The following is a 20,055-nucleotide window of genomic DNA, read 5'->3' as shown; positions in this document are numbered from 1 at the left end:
GCAATATGCTGCTATATTTCCATTCAGTGGTCACTTTTTTAGGCACACCCCTGCAATCTAATGCAGTCCAATAGAACTTTGCAATAAAATCTACTTTCATTATGCCAATAATATTTTTTGTCATTAAAAAAATAGTTCTCTGTTTTAGTATTGAGGCCCTATTTAGTGGTGGTATATTCAGAAGCCTATATTCTGCCTGCCTTACACATGTAAGTAGGGAGGACAAAAAATTAGAAACACCTCTCAATATAATGTAGTCCCGTGCAACAATGCATTTCTATGAACTGAATAATAAACATACAATTGAATTCACACATTTGTGATAATGTCAACTAAAAGCGATCGTTTAAACTTTGTAAAGAAGACGTTATGTCAGAGGTTTTGTACTGAATTGCATTAGATTGTGCAGGTGAACCTATTAAAGTGCCACTGAGTTTATATGCTCAACTATGAAAATGATCAAATGAAAAATGCCTTGAAAAGTCAAAACATGATGAATGAATGAATTTGTTGCAGTGTCGCCTGTGCTCACGTTTTCCACCACGACAGGTTGGCGATAACGGACTGCATGTCCAGCTGCATACTACACAAAGGTCAATCCAAACGGGTTTGCCTACTCAGTATCTGGTAAATCCGACATACCTTGAATGCATCCAAAGAAACACATTCTTCTCCGTCATTACGCACTCCGACGTAACCCGTTCGTCCAATCAGGTGAGGAGCCTGAAGCCCAGGAAAGAAGCAGATGATATGGCAGCTTTGAGAGCGACCAGGTGGAACTTGCTTTGTTAACACGGCTAAACGTTTGATTATGAAAACACTTTGAGTCAGAGACGGCAGCTGCTCGAAATGATTTACTTAATATTGATTTCCGCGTTCTCCGGAGCAGTCGTTACGCTGGTATTACAGTTCTTGCTGATATATCGGAGAAACACCGAGCCCATTGGCAGGACAGTGCAGTATGTCAAAGTAGTGCCTGAAAACGCATTGAAGGATTACTTTAATACCCAGCATGCCGAACCAGGCCAACAGCAGCAGGACAGCACAGCATCTGGGGCACCTAAACAGCAAGAGGCCGTCTCAACAAGGCAGCAGGAAGCGGCTGTCACCGGCGGCAGCCCCAAGCAGCAGCCGCCACCGCCTTCTCAAAGCGAGCCCGTCGATGCGGCCAAACCAGAAACGTGCAATTTCCTAAATGCTATATTTTTGTTCCTGTTCAGAGAGCTCAGAGACACCCCTGTTGTGAGACACTGGCTCACCAAAAAGATCAAGGTGGAGTTTGAGGAGCTGCTGCAGACCAAGACAGCAGGACGGCTCCTGGAGGGACTCAGTCTCAGGGACATTTCCCTGGGCAATTCTCTGCCGGTCTTCAAGACGGCCAAACTTATGAAACCGGTGCATTTGAACGAGGACGGCATGCCGGAGGAGCTCAACTTTGAGGTGGACATCGAGTACAATGGCGGCTTCCACCTCGCCATCGACGTCGAGCTGGTGTTTGGGAAGTCTGCCTACCTGTTCGTGAAGATGAGGCGCGTTGTGGGCAGGCTGAGGCTGCAGTTCACGCGCATGCCCTTCTCCCATTGGTCCTTCTCCTTCCTCGAGGACCCGCTGGTTGATTTTGAGGCGAAGTCCCAGTTCGAAGGAAGGCCGCTGCCTCAGCTCACCTCCATCATAGTTAACCAGCTGAAGCGGGTCATCAAAAAGAAGCACACCTTACCAAACTACAAGATCAGGTAGGCTTAAAAAAAAACAGAAACGCTGCTTACCATCAGAGTGCAACAAACTACAACTCCTCACCTTAAGTGTGCTGTAACCACCCGGGCCTGCTAAAACTGTTCAAACTGCACACTCCTCACCAGAATGATGCTATCATGTCCAAAGCAGACTGTTACATGTTATTTCAAATACGAACAAACAGCCAAACTCAACCTGGAGAGGAATGAGGGATAAACCCTGAATGGGTCCAATTCTATTGAGCATACCAATTCTCTATGCTCTAGATTTGACTGTGCAATGTACGGCAGAAATCAATGAACCCTGGCATGCTAATTCAGTTCAAATGATTCAAGGTATCAAAGTGGACCACTGAACTGTTAAATGGTCACTAATGTCCTTCAGAACTGTACAGCTGGTTGTGACAACAACAGAGTCATAAATGAATGGCATTTTTGAGGAAAAAGAGCTAACAAGAAGTCTTAATTCTTAGTGCATCTCTCCAGGGCTTTCCACATATGCACTTCCTTCATATGCATCACTTCCATCATGTATAATGATCTTAATTATTGCATATTTTAATAGGTTTACACAATTTGAACATGTAGTGAATTATTATAGGAGAATTGTAGGATGAATTGATATTGTTAAAATCTGTGTTATTTCTAATTATACAGTTCATGGCTATCAGAAATTTTTAGACAAACTTTGACTAATGAATTTGATCATCAGAAAACAATGCATGGTAATTATGAATGAGGCAGTCTCTTCCAGGTAAAAGCAACATGTGGGCTGTAATCCCATCCAATGACTAACCTACCTAATGACTGGTCACCATATCAAAAACCGTAGATTATGCTGCAGAAAGTTAGCTAACGGGCTCAGAGGTAATTTAGTTAATTGGTTTAGTTAGTCACTTTAGCTACCTTTCTGACGTTAGACTATTACTAACCTTAATCACATATGCATAAGAAGCTCCAGTCAGTTATAAATTTATCATCACATCAGTGTAAGTGAAAATAAATGATTGAATTAACATACAAATCAAAGAAATGTGAAAACACATAAAACATCAGCTAAATAACTACACACCTCCATCACCCAGAATGATAACCTGTGAAGCTGAGAGTGGGGAGATGAGGGAGTGGTCTGCCCGCTCATCGCTACGGTAACTGAGGCGGGATCTTTTAAGAGTGGCATTGATGTGAGTTTATGTGCTACACGGTGACAGAATGGCCCTCGTTCTGTTATAGATTCCTTACTTCCAGTGATTTTCAAAGCCGTCTGTCCAGTCAATGCTTAATGTGTTTTCTTGTTAATTATTTTGCCAATATTTGTCAGACAGCGAAGACGACTCTGCTCTCTGTTGAACGGGACGCAACCTCTCAGCTGAGCATGCACAAACACACACAATCATATAGAAGACGTGGGGGCGGGACAGACACAGACAGATGGACGCGTTCCTCTGCCATCATGCTCCCATTGTTTTGAAGCGGAGGCTTATGTTAGTCAAATGTCTATGCATCGCAGATCACTACGTGTTAATCAAAATGGCTGGTTTTAGACGAGCAGTCAGCTGTTTGGCTGGCAGCCGGCGCCTACGGAAACAAACAGCTCACAGTGTGTTCACTGCTGCAGTACACTACAACAGCTTGCTTTTTTTTTTTTTTTGGAAAAGAGAGTTAAAAAAAACACATTTCACACTTTTATTCCACTGGTAGTCCATCCAAAGTGAGCAGCTCAAGTTGTCAGAACAGTGTTAGCTGTTAATTTGGAAAAAAAAGTCATTTTCAGGCGTTTATGAAATCATTCTTTGTTTTCTGAGCTGTCACCAGAGCTCGTGCTCTGCCTCCCACATTCTTTCCTTTTTTCCCAGCAGTGAACAGCTCCTTCATGTCCATACGAGACATTTTTTTTTGGTCATATGCAGTGTTTGAATTCATGAAAAACTCCTCGAAGCATCTTTAAGCTCTTCTCAAACACCGTCACATTGTGATGTTGCCCTCCTTTTTATAACTTCCTGGAAACTGAACAAACTGACCTTTGAATCCTAAGATTCTGTCTACGTTCTGAGCAGTTTTGAGATATTGAGAAAGTGTTTGCATTTCTATGGTAAAAATGCTATGTTGAACACATGAATGTCTCAGACATCCTAGATGCATACTAAATGCTCAATATCAAAATCCTATCAAATTTGTGACTGGGTTTTTTTTGGAACAGGTCAAATGCAGATAGAAGCTACGGGTTCAAAGAACTGACTCTGCTTGGAAGGTTCTACCCTGCAAAACATGAGAAGAAGCAGCGATTTTCAAGAAACCCTTACTTTACTCATAGTTTGTTTTAAAACATAAAATTAGTTACACTTATGAGAAAAATACATCCTATCTATGTGAGTAACTCGACTCTGACAAAAATGTCTAAACCTCATCAATTCCAAGGTGATGAAATGCTATGAGACTCAGAGGCTTCCCTCTGCACTCATATTTATAACAGATAAAAAAGATTTTGGTAATTTAAAAGCAAATGTTTCTGAGTGCAACATAAACTCTGCTAGGTTTTCTAACATATTTTAGACGTGACGCTTGGTTGTTCTGCCACACTGGCAAAGCTATGTTTGCGGGGAACCAAACTCTCCGCCATAATCAAAAATAAAATCTCCCACTCTGTGAGTCAGGATGTTTTAGATTGCTTCCCTCCCACTCGCAGCTTCCAGCCATTTTTTAGACATCACGTTTGTTTTCAGTGTTTCATTAGTCATGAATCAGGCTGCAGGTCTCTGTCGAGCCTTACAAAATCAACATCGTTAGGTTCATGAACCTTGGGCCATCAGTGAGCATGTCCGGTCCTCAAAATGCCACGTGATCATAAAAGTGGTGCTGGATCAAATCTTTTGAGTTGCAGCAGCTGAATTTCACGCTGGTGGTGAATAACCTTCTGGTCTTCCATCCATTCGCTGAGAAAGGTTACATCACTTAGATAAACTGGAGTCATCTTAGAAAACTGTCTGAGGGGTCTTGCACGCTGCAGATTTCTCCCTATTACCCTATTAGAATGTGCTTTACTGCAGTGGATTAATTGTCTCAGTTCTCGCTGGTGTGTGATGTTTGACTTTCACCAAAGTGTGTTTAAAATTAGGACTGAAAAGGCACAGAGCGTAGAGCGTACTTTCACTTTGCTTCAGAGTCTTTCGTGTGCCTTCTAGCAAACACCAGCTCAGATGTCATGTGATTTTTTTTCAACAGTTCCCTTGTCTATGCCTCTCTGCCATAAACTTGCGAAAGGTGAAGCACCCAGCCAACGGTTAACAGCTACATGCACACTTTCTCCCATTTCATGCTCGGGTCCCTGGGGCTCCTTCATCAGTTAGGCCACCTGGTTGCTTGCCTCATTGGTGCTCGTCTCACAGAGATATTCTGTGTTTGAGGAAGGCTCACCCTTGCAGGTTTACAGCTGTATTCTTTCTGTCTCTTTTGTGGTTGACCACACTGAACCATACAGTGCCTTGAGAATTATCTGGTATCCCCTGATTTGTCATTTTCTATAACTTTGTGACAGATTTGTGTCATTTGTCTTCATGATGTGTCAGCTGGTTTACCTTCCACATGCAGGCATATTAACACACTGATAATTGCCATGTAGCTGTCCATGTGACTCTGGGGATGGTTTAGGTGTGTCATTGATAACTGGTGAATGGAATTAAAAATGCTATGAATTGTTTTGAGTTTCACATTCATACTTAATATATTTAAATGTATTGACAATTGTCTTTTTGACTTTTGTTGATCAGAGTAAAAAAGCCTAATTAAATCTGCTATGATTCAAAGATGGAGCATAATGAAACATTAAAAAGCCCAAAGGGAACCAATACTTGAATAGGCTCTGTACCAAACTGAAAGTAGGAAATGAGTTTGAAGAACTGAGAGAAACAGAGAGAGAAAAGGGGAAGTAGAAAGTGTGTGAGAGAAAGCAAAGACACTAGAGAAGCTAAAATGTAACTTGCGCTCTCAGGTCCCGATTTCAGTGTGGTTCCTTAAATTTATATAGTGGCATCAGATGAAACGCAGCAGCCCTCGTGAAGCGGACATGCACATACTGGTGACATCGCTGAAATGACAGAGAGGCACAAACTTGATGCATCTTGTAATTCACCGTGTCTGAGGCCTTGATGAGGATGATGTCGTCACTTCGGTTCATGCGTGCCCATCACTGAGCATGTGTCTGAAACAACAACAACAGTAGCAGGCGACTGGTCAGTTCACGCTTGGTTAGCGCTGCTTGGCCGCGTCCCAGAAAGGTGTTAAATAACTACAAATAATAATTAGCTACTATTGATTGTGTATAAAGGGAAAATAAGCTCACTACATATGCTCAGAATGTTCTCTGGTATTGACGTATTGTTGATATAGACTGTATTAACACCTACTGGCCTGGCATGATTGCTTGAGTGTTTTTGCATCCCTTTGTGTACAGAATTATTAAAAAAAACAATAAAAAGGGGGTGGAAAACATCCATATTCTGACTATTGACTTGAGTGTCAGCCTGAGTCGAGTGAGTCCTGTCAAGGTGCCAGTCCTCACTTATTAATGCTGGTAACAAATATTCTAAATACTCACAATACGAATTCATAAATTGAATTGTAAAAAAATCCACTGATTCGATTGGGAAAATTTATGTTGGACAGTGAAAAAAGCCCCACCGTGCTGGCTTCACTGAGTGCTCTGCATGATGGACAGAAGTCACACAACCAGAGTTTCTGTTCTCCACTAATTTTTTTTTCACTGGTCATATTTAAATTGCAAATAATTCCAGAGTTAGCTTTGAAAATATTCCAGCTCTAGACACAGTTTTCCTCCACTGCTTCTATGATGTCTGCCCTCTCTCTCCCTCCTCTCCTGATGTGGTGAGTTAAGGGTTCATTTCGACCAAACCAGAGTTAGTGGTGATTGTTGGAACAGTGAAAGATGAACCAAGATGGTTTTGCTGAGTTTTATTTTGTGGAGGTGGCTGATCGCCCCTGCAAAAAACAAACTACACAGAGCTGCTGATACATGTGCAGCTGGTCAATACCAGGGATGCTCAATCCCCTTTGTTCAGTTCATTCTGATACCTGAATTTGGAGATGTGCCCATACTGAGCACCGATCAGATACCAGTGTTTGATAACCTGTACAGCTCACTGAATGGAAGAGACTGGGATCATTCTTTATGTGCAAGGCAACATCAGGCTTGACATAAACATTGCTTTACTAACTTTGTAAAACAAAATAACAAAAAACCGCAACAGATATAAAATTACTGCATTGTTATTTATTATCAAAACACAAAGACGACATGTTCAGGTTTTATTTGAGGAGTGACCCAAGGTCTGGTGCTGGCATATTTATTGTTTTGACGGTTATAGTGGTATTTATGCAGAAATGTATGACTGTGACCCTGTTATTGAAGCCTCTGAAGATGTCACAGTTAGTGCATGGCAGGGGGGAGCCGTGAGGGTCCGTGTTTGAATATTACTGTTATTGATAAAGTTTAAAAAAAGAAGTTTGTAGCTTTAACTATTAGTGAGATTTCTTTTACATTTCTTGCCCTCAGCTATATGTTGCTACTGTGTTTTGAGTGATGTGTAACATACACATAGATGTTAATTGAACTCAATACCTGTGCTTCATTGTCTGTGATACCCAATCCAGATATTTGAGTCAGTATCAGACCGATGTCAGTATCGGATTGTTCATCCCTAAACAATGCAAACTTATGACTAATTTCATCTGAATGCAGACTGTTGTGTTCAGTATGTTCAGCTTCAGACTGGTGACTGGCAGCACAGCAGTGAGTTTTTCCACACACAGCCTCACCTGGTTTTCTCTTTCTTGACATTATGACGTGCTGCCCTGAGTTAGATAAGATCGTTTAAATAACTCATCAATTGACAGAAAATGAAGTTGCATCTATTTTCATCATCAATTAATCATATGAGTTGTTTTTCAAACAGTCTCTGGTTCCAGTGTCTCAATTGATTTTCTGCTTTTCTCTGTCTTATCTGATGGTAAGCTAAATTTGTCAGAAAACTGAAGTGTACAATCTCCCAGGAGACCGTTCAAATTTTGTCTGACCAACAGCCCAAAACCCAAAGATGTTTATATTTGCAGTGATATAAAACACAGAGAAACAGCACATCCAAACTCTTGAGAAGCTGGAACCATCAAATTTAGCTAGAAAAATAACTTGAACACTGCATAAAATTTATTTCTGATTAGTTTTTCCTCAATAGATTAATTGTTTCAGGTTTAAAGTGATCTTTGGAGTTGGGTTTGGACTGTCCCTACTTTTTTTGACATTTTGTTGACCAAAGAAAAAAGATCGATCGAGAAAATGTGAATCCATAATGAAAATAGTCATTAGATGCAACCCTGCTGTGATTAATCACCTCGAAGTGAACATATGATGAGATAGATCAATCATTCGCTAGCTGAATCACCAACTCATCTGAATCTGGACAGATTATGACAAGTTAGTAGATGACAGTGTAAACAATCTCAGTTATTGAATATGTGGCATTTCACTGTGTGGAGGGCTCCTGCTAATTTTCACAGAGACTTAGTATTACATTTCAGAAAAATGTAATTCCCTCTGAAGTAAGTGGAGCACTCTTTATTTTAAATGAGGTGGTGTGCCTCCACTATACAACACATCGCTACAGGAAACCCTGTTATTTGACTCTCCCATTATAGCCACAACATGGAAGCAGTTATTTTCAAAGTCAAATTCTTAAAAAGCCTTCCAAACAATAGCACGAGCCAGAAGAGACTGGAAGGATTTTCTGTTTACTTTTTGGAGAGCTCAAGATCCCGGAAGTTGGGCTGGGTGTGCACAAGCCCATTAAACGCCCTTCAGAAAGGCTGATTTGAGGTGCCTGTCCAACTGTTAAATACAAGCGTTAAATGTTAAACATTTATTTGCTGCCACAGACTCACTGCCTTCAGAGCTGTGTGGGAGAGCACTGCAGCAAACGTGCGTGAGTGTGTATCACCCACGATCGTGCAGAGTGAGTGCCATGAGATGATGTAATGAAGAGCCGCCTCAGAGAATGAACGCTGGACCTTGGGATTTGCTGAGTGGCACAGATGGTAGTTTTGTGGAGGGGAGGGCTGGGACCGCGGCCCACTGGAGGTAATCCAGGCATTACAGCACCCATGTAGAGTCACCTCTCCAGCTATGGGAGGAATACTATGTTCAAAGCCTAATCCATGATGGTTTTACATTGCCAGTCATCGCTCCATGTTTTTGTTTTGTACACATCTGGAAGCTGCAATCTCAGAAGCTCGGAGGCATGCAGCTTGTTCATGTACGAGCTTTTATGACCAGTTAAGGCTACTGATTTCCCTTGGTCATTGGTTTGAATCATGGTGGAAGATGTTTTTGGAATAATATAATTTATTTGACAACAAAAATATCCATGCAATTTACTAGCTTCTGTCGCTCTCCACCATGTCATGAGCATGAGGTGGAGTCACCATGGAGATGGATCTGTTTAGATGCGAGCTGAATAGCTACTTTTAAGTTTTGTTTGCATCAAAGCTCATTCTTGTCCTTACAAATAACATTCTGACACAACAGTTCCAAAAAGGTCTACTTACGAGCTTCTTCCTGAGATTAACAGTATTACATGGTCTTCATCAGCTGATGCATCGGCTCAGTTGTCATGGAGCTTGATCTGTTGACATGTGAGCTCAGTAGTCTAGAAAAAAGCAAGTGGACCTTGAATTGCCAAGCTACTAGTCTGCTGCTAGTCCAGAATAACCTTTAATTCTTAATATTAATGTTTGAAATGTAGCTTTACTGAAATGACTAGAAACACAGACATTTAGAACAGTACTCATGCCTGAGTAATTGAAGTCTTTGATGCTTTCAACATTTTTTTTGTCATTTAAAGATATCCTCTACACATGTATATAAAACTCTGTACTTGGACAAAAACAAATAAGGAAACTCAAGGGAGAGATAAACAGCAGGAACACTAGCTTTTTGACCGTTGAGCAAGTTCTTATGGTTGGTTCATACCACAAATTGTTGCTCTGCTCCCTCCAGCCAGTGCCTCCATTCTTTCAGCACAAGTTTTATAGGAAGTAGCTTCCTATTAACAACATCATAGCTGTGAGAGAGGAGATGGGTGGACACAGGGATGGACCTTTTGGTCAGGACTGGAGTGCTGGGAGGGGACTGCCCCAACACCCATGTCTGAAGTGTCAACCTCCACAAAGAACTGGCGAGAGGGACCAGGTTGGATGAGGATAGGATGAAGGTGAAGAGACTCTTCAGGTTGAAAAAAGCTGGTTCAGCCTTTGGGGTGCAGGAGAACAGAACGGAGGAAGTGAGTCTGGTAAGAGATGCTGCTATCTTACTGTAGTCCCAAATGAAATGGCAGAAGAAATGAGCAAAGCCTAAGTTCTGCTGAAGTCTTTATGAGTGGTGGGTTTAGACCACTGCTCTGATCTTTTCTGGATCCGTCTTCACCTTCACCGTCTCTCAATAATGTAATGCAAGAACTAATGGTACTGGTGTGGAACTCACATTTCTCTGCCTTCGTGAAGAGCTTACTCCGGAAAAATCCTCTGGAGGACCTGTCAGACATGGGAGATGTGGTCAGACATGTTCTGGGAGAACATAAGTATGTCATCCAGGTACACAAACACAAAGCAGTTGAGGAAATCCAAAGCTTGAAGAGCAGTGGGAGCATTGGTGAGTCCAAAACGCATTACCAGATGTTGTCCAAGAGGGCTGTCGTCCATTCGTCTCCCTCCTTCATCCTGACTAAGTGGTCCAGAGATCCAGTTTTGTGAAGACAGTGGTGCCATGTAGTGGCTCAAAAGCAGAGTTGATTAGTAGAGAACACTTGTTCTTTACAGTGATGTTATTTGAACCACGATAGTCAATACAGACACCTAGTAAGTGATCCTTCTAAGAGACAAAAGAGAACACAGTACCAACACAGGAGGAAGAAGGTTGAATAATGCCTGCAGCTCATGAGTCATTGATGTATTTCTCCATGACCTCTCTTTTGGAACAAGACTACCTGTAAAGTCTGCTAGAGGGATGAGAAGGCCTCAGCAATAAGATCAATGGCACAATCATATGGACGATGAGAAGGTAGAGAGAGAGCGTTAGGCCTTGACGGAAAACCTCACCCAGATCATCATACTAAGTGGGGTTGGTGGACAAATCTGTTGGCCAAGGTCCTGGAGAATCAATAGCAACCTCTGGTGGAGGAAGAAGAGCGACAAAATGCCCATCAACTGATTATTTTCCCAGTACACCAATCAACATGGGGGTTATGTTGTTTCAACCAGGGATGTCCCAGGACTAGGGGCGTCTTTCGTGTGGAGATAAACAGGACACTCATTTCTGAAATCTACCTATGATTGCCACACAATACCAAGGACACGGAAATTATGCAATGACTTACTTGGACCAAAGTCTCCCACTCGGCAGGGATTCCAGACTGGAGGCCAAATCTTTATCCAAAACCACCATGGCAAGCTGAAGGATATAGCCCAGACTGAGATGCAGAGCTAGGATAGATGAACTGCTTGGGACTGATGAATGGATTGGTCGCAGGTGTGCAAGATAATTTGGCAGCTGGAGGCAGGTGATTGGAAGTGTGGGGGTGGGGTGGGGGGCAAACAGGAGACCAACAAGAAAATCACAAGGGTGGGAGAAACAGCACAAGCACTATGAATGAGGGAGAAGCACAGCCAGGACCATTACAGCTGTCTGACTCCTATCTTTTTGAAATGGATGTTTCTAGGAGAGAATGTGAGACTTCGCTCTGCAGTTAAATTTTAATCCTCACTTTTATGATGCAAATAAAGACTCACCCCCTGGTTTACTATGGCAGGCACAAACCAAGTAGATTTAAAGATATTTTTTTTATCTTCATGCCTAAACTAAAACACACTTGCACAGTCATACTTACTGGGTGGTACATAGTGGGATTAAATAAAATGAGATAGGAGGAAAGTGTTGATCATTTAGTATTTCTTTTGGAAAAATTCAATCTTTATTAAGTTTTTGATTCTGACAGACTTCTCACCTAACCCTAAGTGTAGTGACTACCCATCTATTGTCTAGATTCTCAATGAATGATTTTTTATATTTGGAGGATTTGTATGTTGTGTTGTATGTGGGCTGTCTAGCATTCACACATTCCTTACTTGCCGTTTGTTGATAATACTTTGGATGTTTCCTGTGTCTCTTTCCAGATACAAGCCCTTCTTCCCATTCCAAGTGCAGGCTCCCCTGGGTTCGGCTTATGATTTGGACCTGTCAGTCCAGGACAGCAGGCTGGTGGAAGGCCGACTCAAAGTCACCCTCATTGAATGTAGCAGGTGAGACACTTTTCCTTATGTACTTCCCACACTCACCTAATGTATCTGGACACCCTTGTCCACCCACCTGTGTTTTTTTTTGGTCTGGGGCTGTTTCCTCTGCTTTGGCTCATTTTGTGAAAACTTTTCAACTTACACTTGCTACATCATGCAGTGATAATTTAGTTAACTGTGAGCATCCACTTTTGTTGCAGTGATTTATCACGAGAACAATCATGTTACCCTCCATCTTGACATTTGTTAAGTGATCAGTGGAAGCCAATAGGGGACTATATTAAAATGATAATGGACAGTAAACTTGAAAATGTAATTCCACAACAGCATTATCATTTTCTACATATGTTTGTGTTATTTGAGTAAAAGTAAAAATGAAAATGCAATTAGCAATTTGTATTATCAGTTTCACATATAGGTGTTTTATGGCCATATTGAAATGGAGATGGAAAAGCTTTTTGCATTTCATTTTTAGTAACTTTACCTGCTATAAAGTTAACAATATTCAAATACAATAAGCAGAACAGCGCCCCCCAGTCAAAGCCATTTACATGTCACCACACTGTTTGGTGACAAGAAGAAAGTAAAAGTGCAACTTTCAAATAATTTGAGAATGAAAATGCAAACAGCTTTTGGCATTTCATTTTCAAAGACTTAACCTGCTATAAAGTGAACAATGTTCAAATTCAGTCAGGGAAACAGCGGCATTTACATTTACACGTCACCATGTTCCTTAAGTGACAAAGTGAAAATGCAGTCAGTCAGTCCTCTCATCAAGGCGGGTCCTCATTTAGGACCTCTGTGCATAGTTCATACTTCATTGACTTCCAGTCAGTTTGTTCCCCTAGCCTGTCCTGACAATGGCATACTTTTCGAGATGCTTGAAAGATACACCACAATACATGTCAACGACATGCACAGGATTGTTGCCGCACTTTCACCTGCACCCACAGTCAGAAGGAGGAGTAATCAAGCCTGTAGCCTAGCTGCCTGATTAGATGTCTGTAAAGTTATTGCATTTTTCATATAGTTTGAATAGATTGAAAGGCAGATGATGGAGAGTATGTTCATTTTTAATTACCTGATTTCGTATTTTTTCCTCAGTAGCTAAGAAAGACCAAACACAGGTGTCGTGTGTGTGAGGGTGTTATGCTGCAGGCCCATGAGGAAGCCAGACAAGCCTCATCGTCTGAGATTGGGATGCAGATAGATAACAGCTTTGTGACTAGTCCCCAGAAAGAGTGTTTTGTTTCTGTTCTGCTGTTTATGATTTCTTGTTCTTCATTGAGTATAAAAATAAATGAATTCATTTCAGTCCACATAAGAAGTTGTGAACCTCACTATTATAATAAAAAGAGATTTAGAGCTTTCTTATTTACTCCTTGAAATAGCACAATGGTATCAAACCAAAATTTGACCCAGATAGAATTGATATAAGACTGACTGAACAGAAAAGGTTTTGTTTTGTCGATGGCGCAGGCTACGGCAGCAATCAGGTAGGAAGTCAGCAGACTGCTATGCACCGAGGAAATGACGTCCTAATGGACAACCCACCTCGATGAGAGGACTGACAGATTGCATTTTCATTTTCATTCAGGTTTCATTCAGGTGACACGTATATGTAAATGCAATAGACTCAGAGCGCTGTTTCACTTATTGCATTTGAATATTTGCCACTTTAGAGGAGTTTTCATTCATAACATGGTCATAAAACGGCCATATAAGTATCCAAAAATTAAAGCACAAATTTGGATTATTATTGTTATCGGAAGATTCTCACGATTCCACTGTCCCCATTGCTGCTTCACTGCTGCAAAAATCTGCACTGTAGGACTTTCATAATGACCATGACTGTGAATCTGCATCAGCACTTTCCAAAACAGTTTTTACCAAACTGAACATCAAAACCTTCATGAGGGGTTATTATATTAGACTGCATGAATTTTAGTTAATGGGCCTAATTAACTGACATCAACTATGTGTATCATGATGTCCTTTTTCCTGTATTCACTCTGACAGTTGATAACACTGATACTGTTTTTCTTGTCAATACACTGACATGTTAGGCCCCTCGGTACTCACCAAAAGAAACTGGACAAGGTGTACCACCATGTGGCACAAGCGTTTTAATGTGGCACTTTGTATGTATCTCATAGTGACCAACTTTGCCGGTAGGACATTGGTTGATGGTGGTCATTTTGACTTTCGGAGTACTTACTTGTCGACTCTTTGCCAAGCAACTCTAGTAAAGGGTTTTTTCCAAAACAAGCAGTTTTTTTCTGCTCAAACAAACAACAGTATTTACCTCAATTAAACTGTCCTTTAAATAAAACCCTGCACATTTACACACTGATTTTCACCACATATTCTTCAGTGCATTGTTAGGTAATGCAGTACATACAATGACTTCTTTGTTTTCTTTGCCCTTCTGAAAGCAGTGTTTGCCACAGGGTGAGAATTTCTTTAGAGTAAGATGCATTTCTTGTTCAGGAAGTAATTTGTCCAGTGGCTGACATTTGCCCAATCAGCATAAGTCGACATAAGGGGAATGCTGATTAAAGAATCTAAATGTAACCTGAATTTTAGCTGCTTTCCCCATCGTCTCGACAGCAGTGGCAGCTGCCATTACATAGCATCCTCACACCCCATAGCATCTAAAAAGCCCTTTATATCGAACAGACCACACTCTGTCTTACCAGGCTCTTCTTTCACAGACAAGCACACTCCCTCTTTGTCCAAAGCTGGCATGTTTAAATTTTAATTGGCCAAAGAGTCAAATCAATTAGCCCAGGCTCGCCTTGATAGAGAAGCCTATCCTTCGTTGCCTTTGAGAGACAGGCAAGTTATTTGTGCTTTGATATGCGTGTGTGTGTGTGTGTGTGTGTGTGTGTGTGTGTGTGTGTTGAACTATGCTTGGATGTGGTTGGGTGTGTTTGATTGCCCACAGGATGAACAGATCAGGCTCAGCCATTAATAATTCATGTCCTGCCCATTATAATCATACAGTCTCTCTGCTTCACCTACTGTCTAACTTCACCTTCTTCTATATAGGCATTAAGTTTTAAGTTTGGTGACTGCTGCCTTCCTGGCCTACCAATGTGAGCGTTTAATTAGATAATATCACGTGCTTGCTCTGTAAGTGATTGTTTGAGGTTTACTGTGTCAAACATGTTGGGTGTGGCATACTGTAAATGTCCAGCAGAGGGAAGTATCCACCCGTTTAGCACGTTGTGTGAAAGTGAAATATTGGCAAGGAAACAGTTGAGTCTTATTGAAGAAGGCCAACATCATGTCTCTGAAGAGGATCATAACAGTCACGCTATTCCTGAAATATTTCTTCTTTCTTCTTTCAGCAGAGGTACATTGTATTCAGACTGTGGAAGTTAAGGAATAACTTTTCATTAGTGTTAGATGCACTCATCTCCTCAGCACAGCAGGGGGCAGCAGCGGCCTAAAAATATGTTGCTGTGAGCTCATCTTTTCTTTCCTTTGTCACAGTACACAGTCAGGTATAGTGTGCTGTCCAGCTTTATCCTTTGCAATTGTATAAAGCAAAGAGTTAACGAGGGGTTCCTGGGAGTGGACAATACAAGAGAAAATCTTTACTGGCCAATAGAGCTAAAATGATAAGTCAATGAATCACTTTTTCATGATCTGGTTAATTGTGTCAGTGATTGTTCAAGCAAGAAATGTCAAATCAATTCTCAAATGTGAAGCGCCCATGCTGCTTCTTTGCCTCACGTGATAATAAATTGAATATATTTGAAATGCTGTGTGGACAAAATAAAACTTGACATTTTATAGACCAAGCATGTAATTGATCAATTGACAAACAATTCAGCAGATGAGCAGTTAACAGAAATTATGCGTAGCTGATTTCCTACACGCCAAACACTAATACTAACAGAAAGCAGATGAGAACCCTGGGCTTGGAGTCATTTTTGGCTATTAGCATCACTTTGTGATTTAGTGTTGCACTTCCATGGAGCTGGATGACTTAAAAGAGACAGATTAAATGAAGAATGGTCAACACTGAAACAGCAGAGGTCAAGATATCCTAACTTAGTTCCTAGTGTCCAAAAATGGATCCTACACTTCCTGTAATGTAACCAGCGGCATCTTTTCAACCCTGCCTGATAAATGCCCTCATCTGTCAAACCCCACGTCACTAGTTTGTAACACAGGCTTTCTGTTAAAAATGTGTCATCAGCATCAGCAATATTCTTTTCAGTTTTGACAAAGATCTGCACAAGAGTCACAAAAGACATAATACAGCTGTTTCCAGAGGCTGAATAGGATTACATATAGCCAGTAAACTAAAATCCACGCAGTGCTCCTTTAAAGGTGGAGTAAGGATTTCTAAGAAAGATGTCTGATTATTGATTTGAATTCAACAACGAAGCAAATACTCCCCTCACTTCAGTGCTCCTTCTGAAGCTACGCTCCCCAAATTCATAGACGCACATTGCCAAGGCAACGCCACTTACAACTGGGCTTGCTGGCCAGAAGAGGAATATGGCAGAATGCAAAGACTGCAGCAGGGCTGTGTATGTACACCAGATTTTATTTAGTGCAACGGTAAGGAGACATTTTCTGACTTGACAGAAAGTGTATTGGATTATAATCGCAGACTCTACCTTTAAAGTAAAATGTAGACCACCACACTGATGGGACGGATGAGGTGCAGTTAAGTTTAGATGGAGAAAAGAAATGCTATGATAGGTGTGGAATAAGTCATTTTGCATGAAGACAAAACAGAATACAATCAGCAATGAGGAGCCCACTGAAAAACAGCTCCGAGTTTATTTAAATGATAACTTGAATGTCTGACTTTTCCTCAAAATTGCTGATTTTTAAAGAATGTGAATTCATTATATTAGTTGTTACTGTTATATTTTAATTATGACAAAGTCTATAAATGTGCTAAGATCAGCCTGATCAATACAAACACACATTATTAGACTGGAAACCATTAATTAAACCACTAACTAATCACAGTCAGTAAATACCTGATACCCTTATTGTACTTCAGCAGTTACATAGTGTTTCTGAGGTGGTGACTGTTATGATCAGTAGCTATCACTAGGTGTCGCTGCTGTTTGGACTGGTACTGTTTGAATGAGGCAACAGCAGAAGGAGATGCTCTGTGTTATGTACGTGAACTCTGTTTAGTATTGCTACGAGCAGTTAGCAATAAAGGTTCATCTTTAGCAACAGCAAGCCTCCTCCATCACTTAAGCATGAACACAACAGTGACAAAATGTTAAAAAACATTCATGCAGTATTTGAATTAAACAGAAGCTATCTGCGCTCACCGTGGACAATATGTGACATGTTAACAATTCCTTACAGGCCTGCAGAAACACCTTCCTCTAGAAACACAAGATTCAAATATGAACATTTCTGACTAATATACGTGCTGGTTGGTGGATCAGATACACACCGAGTTAAACACAGACTCATAAGCCTGTCAGTGTGTCATGTAGCATCAGGGAAACAGTGAGTGCCTCCCCTGAACACATCCATCCTGAGTTTACTGTGTTCTTTTGAATTTTAACACAGGACACGTACATATCAACATCACTGGACATTTAACATTTGTGAAAATCACAAATCATTAAAATCTATAACCAAATAACCAGAACTGAATTTTATGTTCATGTTGCGACTCATCACTTGAGGCGGGAGGCTGATTGAGAACATTTCAGAGCCTTTAAGACAAAGTATTAAAGAAACACAGAATGCACACAGATTCGACTTTATTGCCGCTTCCAAGTGTTGCAGTGGTGGGATCTCAAAGTTGCTGTAGTTTTCTTACTGTCTGCCTTGCTGCATGTCTCTGCAGACTGTTCATCCTGGGCTCCTATGACAGAGAAACCTATGTGCACTGTACCCTGGAGCTGAGCAGCCACCAGTGGAAGGAGAAGACTCGCAGCTCCATCAAACGGGTGAGTTGTCCTCCCTCGTACCGTCTGACAGATGATGTTGAGGCCAAACCGTCGGCTTAGGTTGTTACAGCAAAATGAATCGCGTTGCACAGTGTAAAAATAACAGAGGATTCCCACAGCCGTAACCTTAACTGAGAATACGACACATCAGCGTCACCAGAAACCAGATTAAGAGTTTCTTTAAGCACTGATGGAGCATCAGTACACCTGACAAATGAGCCTGGCTGTCAGGTTTGTCTGGATGGATTGAGAGATGCCAGAAGCTGTGTAATGTTCCTTTCTACTCTAAGAGCTGTAACAGTCACAAAATTCAGTTAATTTGGAAAAATTCATCTGTTGCTGACTGCGACCAGTTTCCAACAATAGAACCACTGAATTTTCAGTGAAATCAGTTGGTTACACAAACACTTCCTCTGAAAATGCTGTGTATTGGACACCTTGTCTTATTGACACATTAATACAAGCTTATTATCATCTTTGCACTGATGAGATTGTCCCATTGTTGACATTTTGTGCGGCGAAGAAAATTTTCAGGCCCCTCCGGCAAACCTTTTCTAATTGCTGCAATTCCGAGATATTACAGTTATCACATCAGGCTTGCTTGGAGGTGACTAATGACCGTTTTAGAGTGAAATGTCAGCTTTAATTACTGGCTCTGGCTCCAGAAAAACCTGATGCTGCTATCCTTGCCACACCCTGAATGACATTTACACTTGCTAAAAGATTATTTGTATTCCATTGAACAATTATTTTCTGGCACTGTGCTTCCACATTTAATGACCATGTAGTTGAATCTTTGTCCAGTAGGGGGCAGTGAAATATCAGGCCTTCCTGTCAGAACTATCACATCACTTCTTCTCCTCTCATTCCAAACAGCTAGTCCCCTGTACGTTTATAAAGAAGGTGCTCATGCATTTCTATTTTAAAATACTGGTCCAATATTCAACTTACACAAGTGTGATGTTGAAACTTGCAGCCACCACTGCACTCAGAGTGGACTTTTCAGTAGAGCAGGAGACGTCTCCCGTGAAGCAGTTCATCTTTTGAAATGACACATAATCATAGATTCAGGGTTTGTAATGAGAGCGAAGGAGTAGATGCAATTTTAAGTTTTTCAACAAGATAAAACTTATTTGCAGAAACCCATATTAGAAACACTGTATTAGTCAAAGTACAGTGTTTTATAAACATCTTAAAACACATCTGGAGGGGATCTTTGTATAAATAAGGCACTAATTTTAATTTTATTTGATTTTATGAAATTTCATTTATTATAAAATGCAGCACACCTTCAATCAAATTTGTTGGGAAACATGGTCAGGTTCCTACTGAAATGAAAAATATTTAAGACACTCCATTGTAGGTTAAGATAAGATAAAACTCTATTGTTACAGACAACAATTTGGATTAGAGACATAGAAAGATCAAACTGACAATAAAAAGATACAGAATAAAAAATAAACGTCAACTATATATATGTACTTTATATAGAAGAGTATAAGAATGCTGTTGCTGTGGAAAGTATTTTGGCTGGCTCACAGCTCCCGTTATTTTCTGTGAAAAAAATTCCAGATCAAGTAATCACATAGAGAAGAAATGTGCCACGTCAGGCTGAATATTAGACAACCCTGATTATGAGTAAAGTAAAACTTGAAATACTTCCATTATTACATGTCACTCTCTCGTGTGGTTCAGTTGTTGCAGATGCAGCTTTAAGCCCCTCGTCATCTGTGACAGTCTGTGATGGCAGTTTTTGACTGGTTGACGGATGATTCAGTTTGTTTGAGACGGTGACGTCTGGAAACAGCAGTGAACAGGCTGTGGCTGGGGAGGGTGTAGTCTCTGAATGTCCATCTCGCCTCACCAAGAGGTAGTGTCATAGGCAAATATTCCAGTTAACTATGTTACCTAAGTTAACCCTGTTTACCTACCTTGTCTGCTTATCTTTTCCCTGGAAATTTTCTGAGTAAGCCTGTTTTCTTGAAAAGTGTACCATTAACTTGTTAATGAACTGACTG

General features: G+C 40.8%; 1 protein-coding gene across 1 annotated transcript in view; it reads left to right on the top strand.

Moving 5' to 3' along the window:
• Nucleotides 1-746: 746 nt before the first annotated feature.
• The window catches only part of pdzd8 (PDZ domain containing 8), a 43,920-nt gene continuing 24,611 nt past the window's right edge, over nucleotides 747-20,055 (top strand). Inside the window, exons 1-3 of the mRNA XM_041947910.1 lie at nucleotides 747-1,733; nucleotides 11,970-12,095; nucleotides 17,935-18,037. Of these exons, the coding sequence (XP_041803844.1) occupies nucleotides 850-1,733; nucleotides 11,970-12,095; nucleotides 17,935-18,037 (1,113 nt within the window). The 5' untranslated portion in view covers nucleotides 747-849. The remainder of the gene's footprint in view (nucleotides 1,734-11,969; nucleotides 12,096-17,934; nucleotides 18,038-20,055) is intronic.

The sequence above is a fragment of the Chelmon rostratus genome, chromosome 11 (genome assembly GCF_017976325.1).
Source record: "Chelmon rostratus isolate fCheRos1 chromosome 11, fCheRos1.pri, whole genome shotgun sequence".
Taxonomy (NCBI): Eukaryota; Metazoa; Chordata; class Actinopteri; order Chaetodontiformes; family Chaetodontidae; genus Chelmon; species Chelmon rostratus.
The sequence above is the reverse complement of the archived record's forward strand: the minus strand, read 5'-3'. Positions and strand labels throughout refer to the sequence as shown.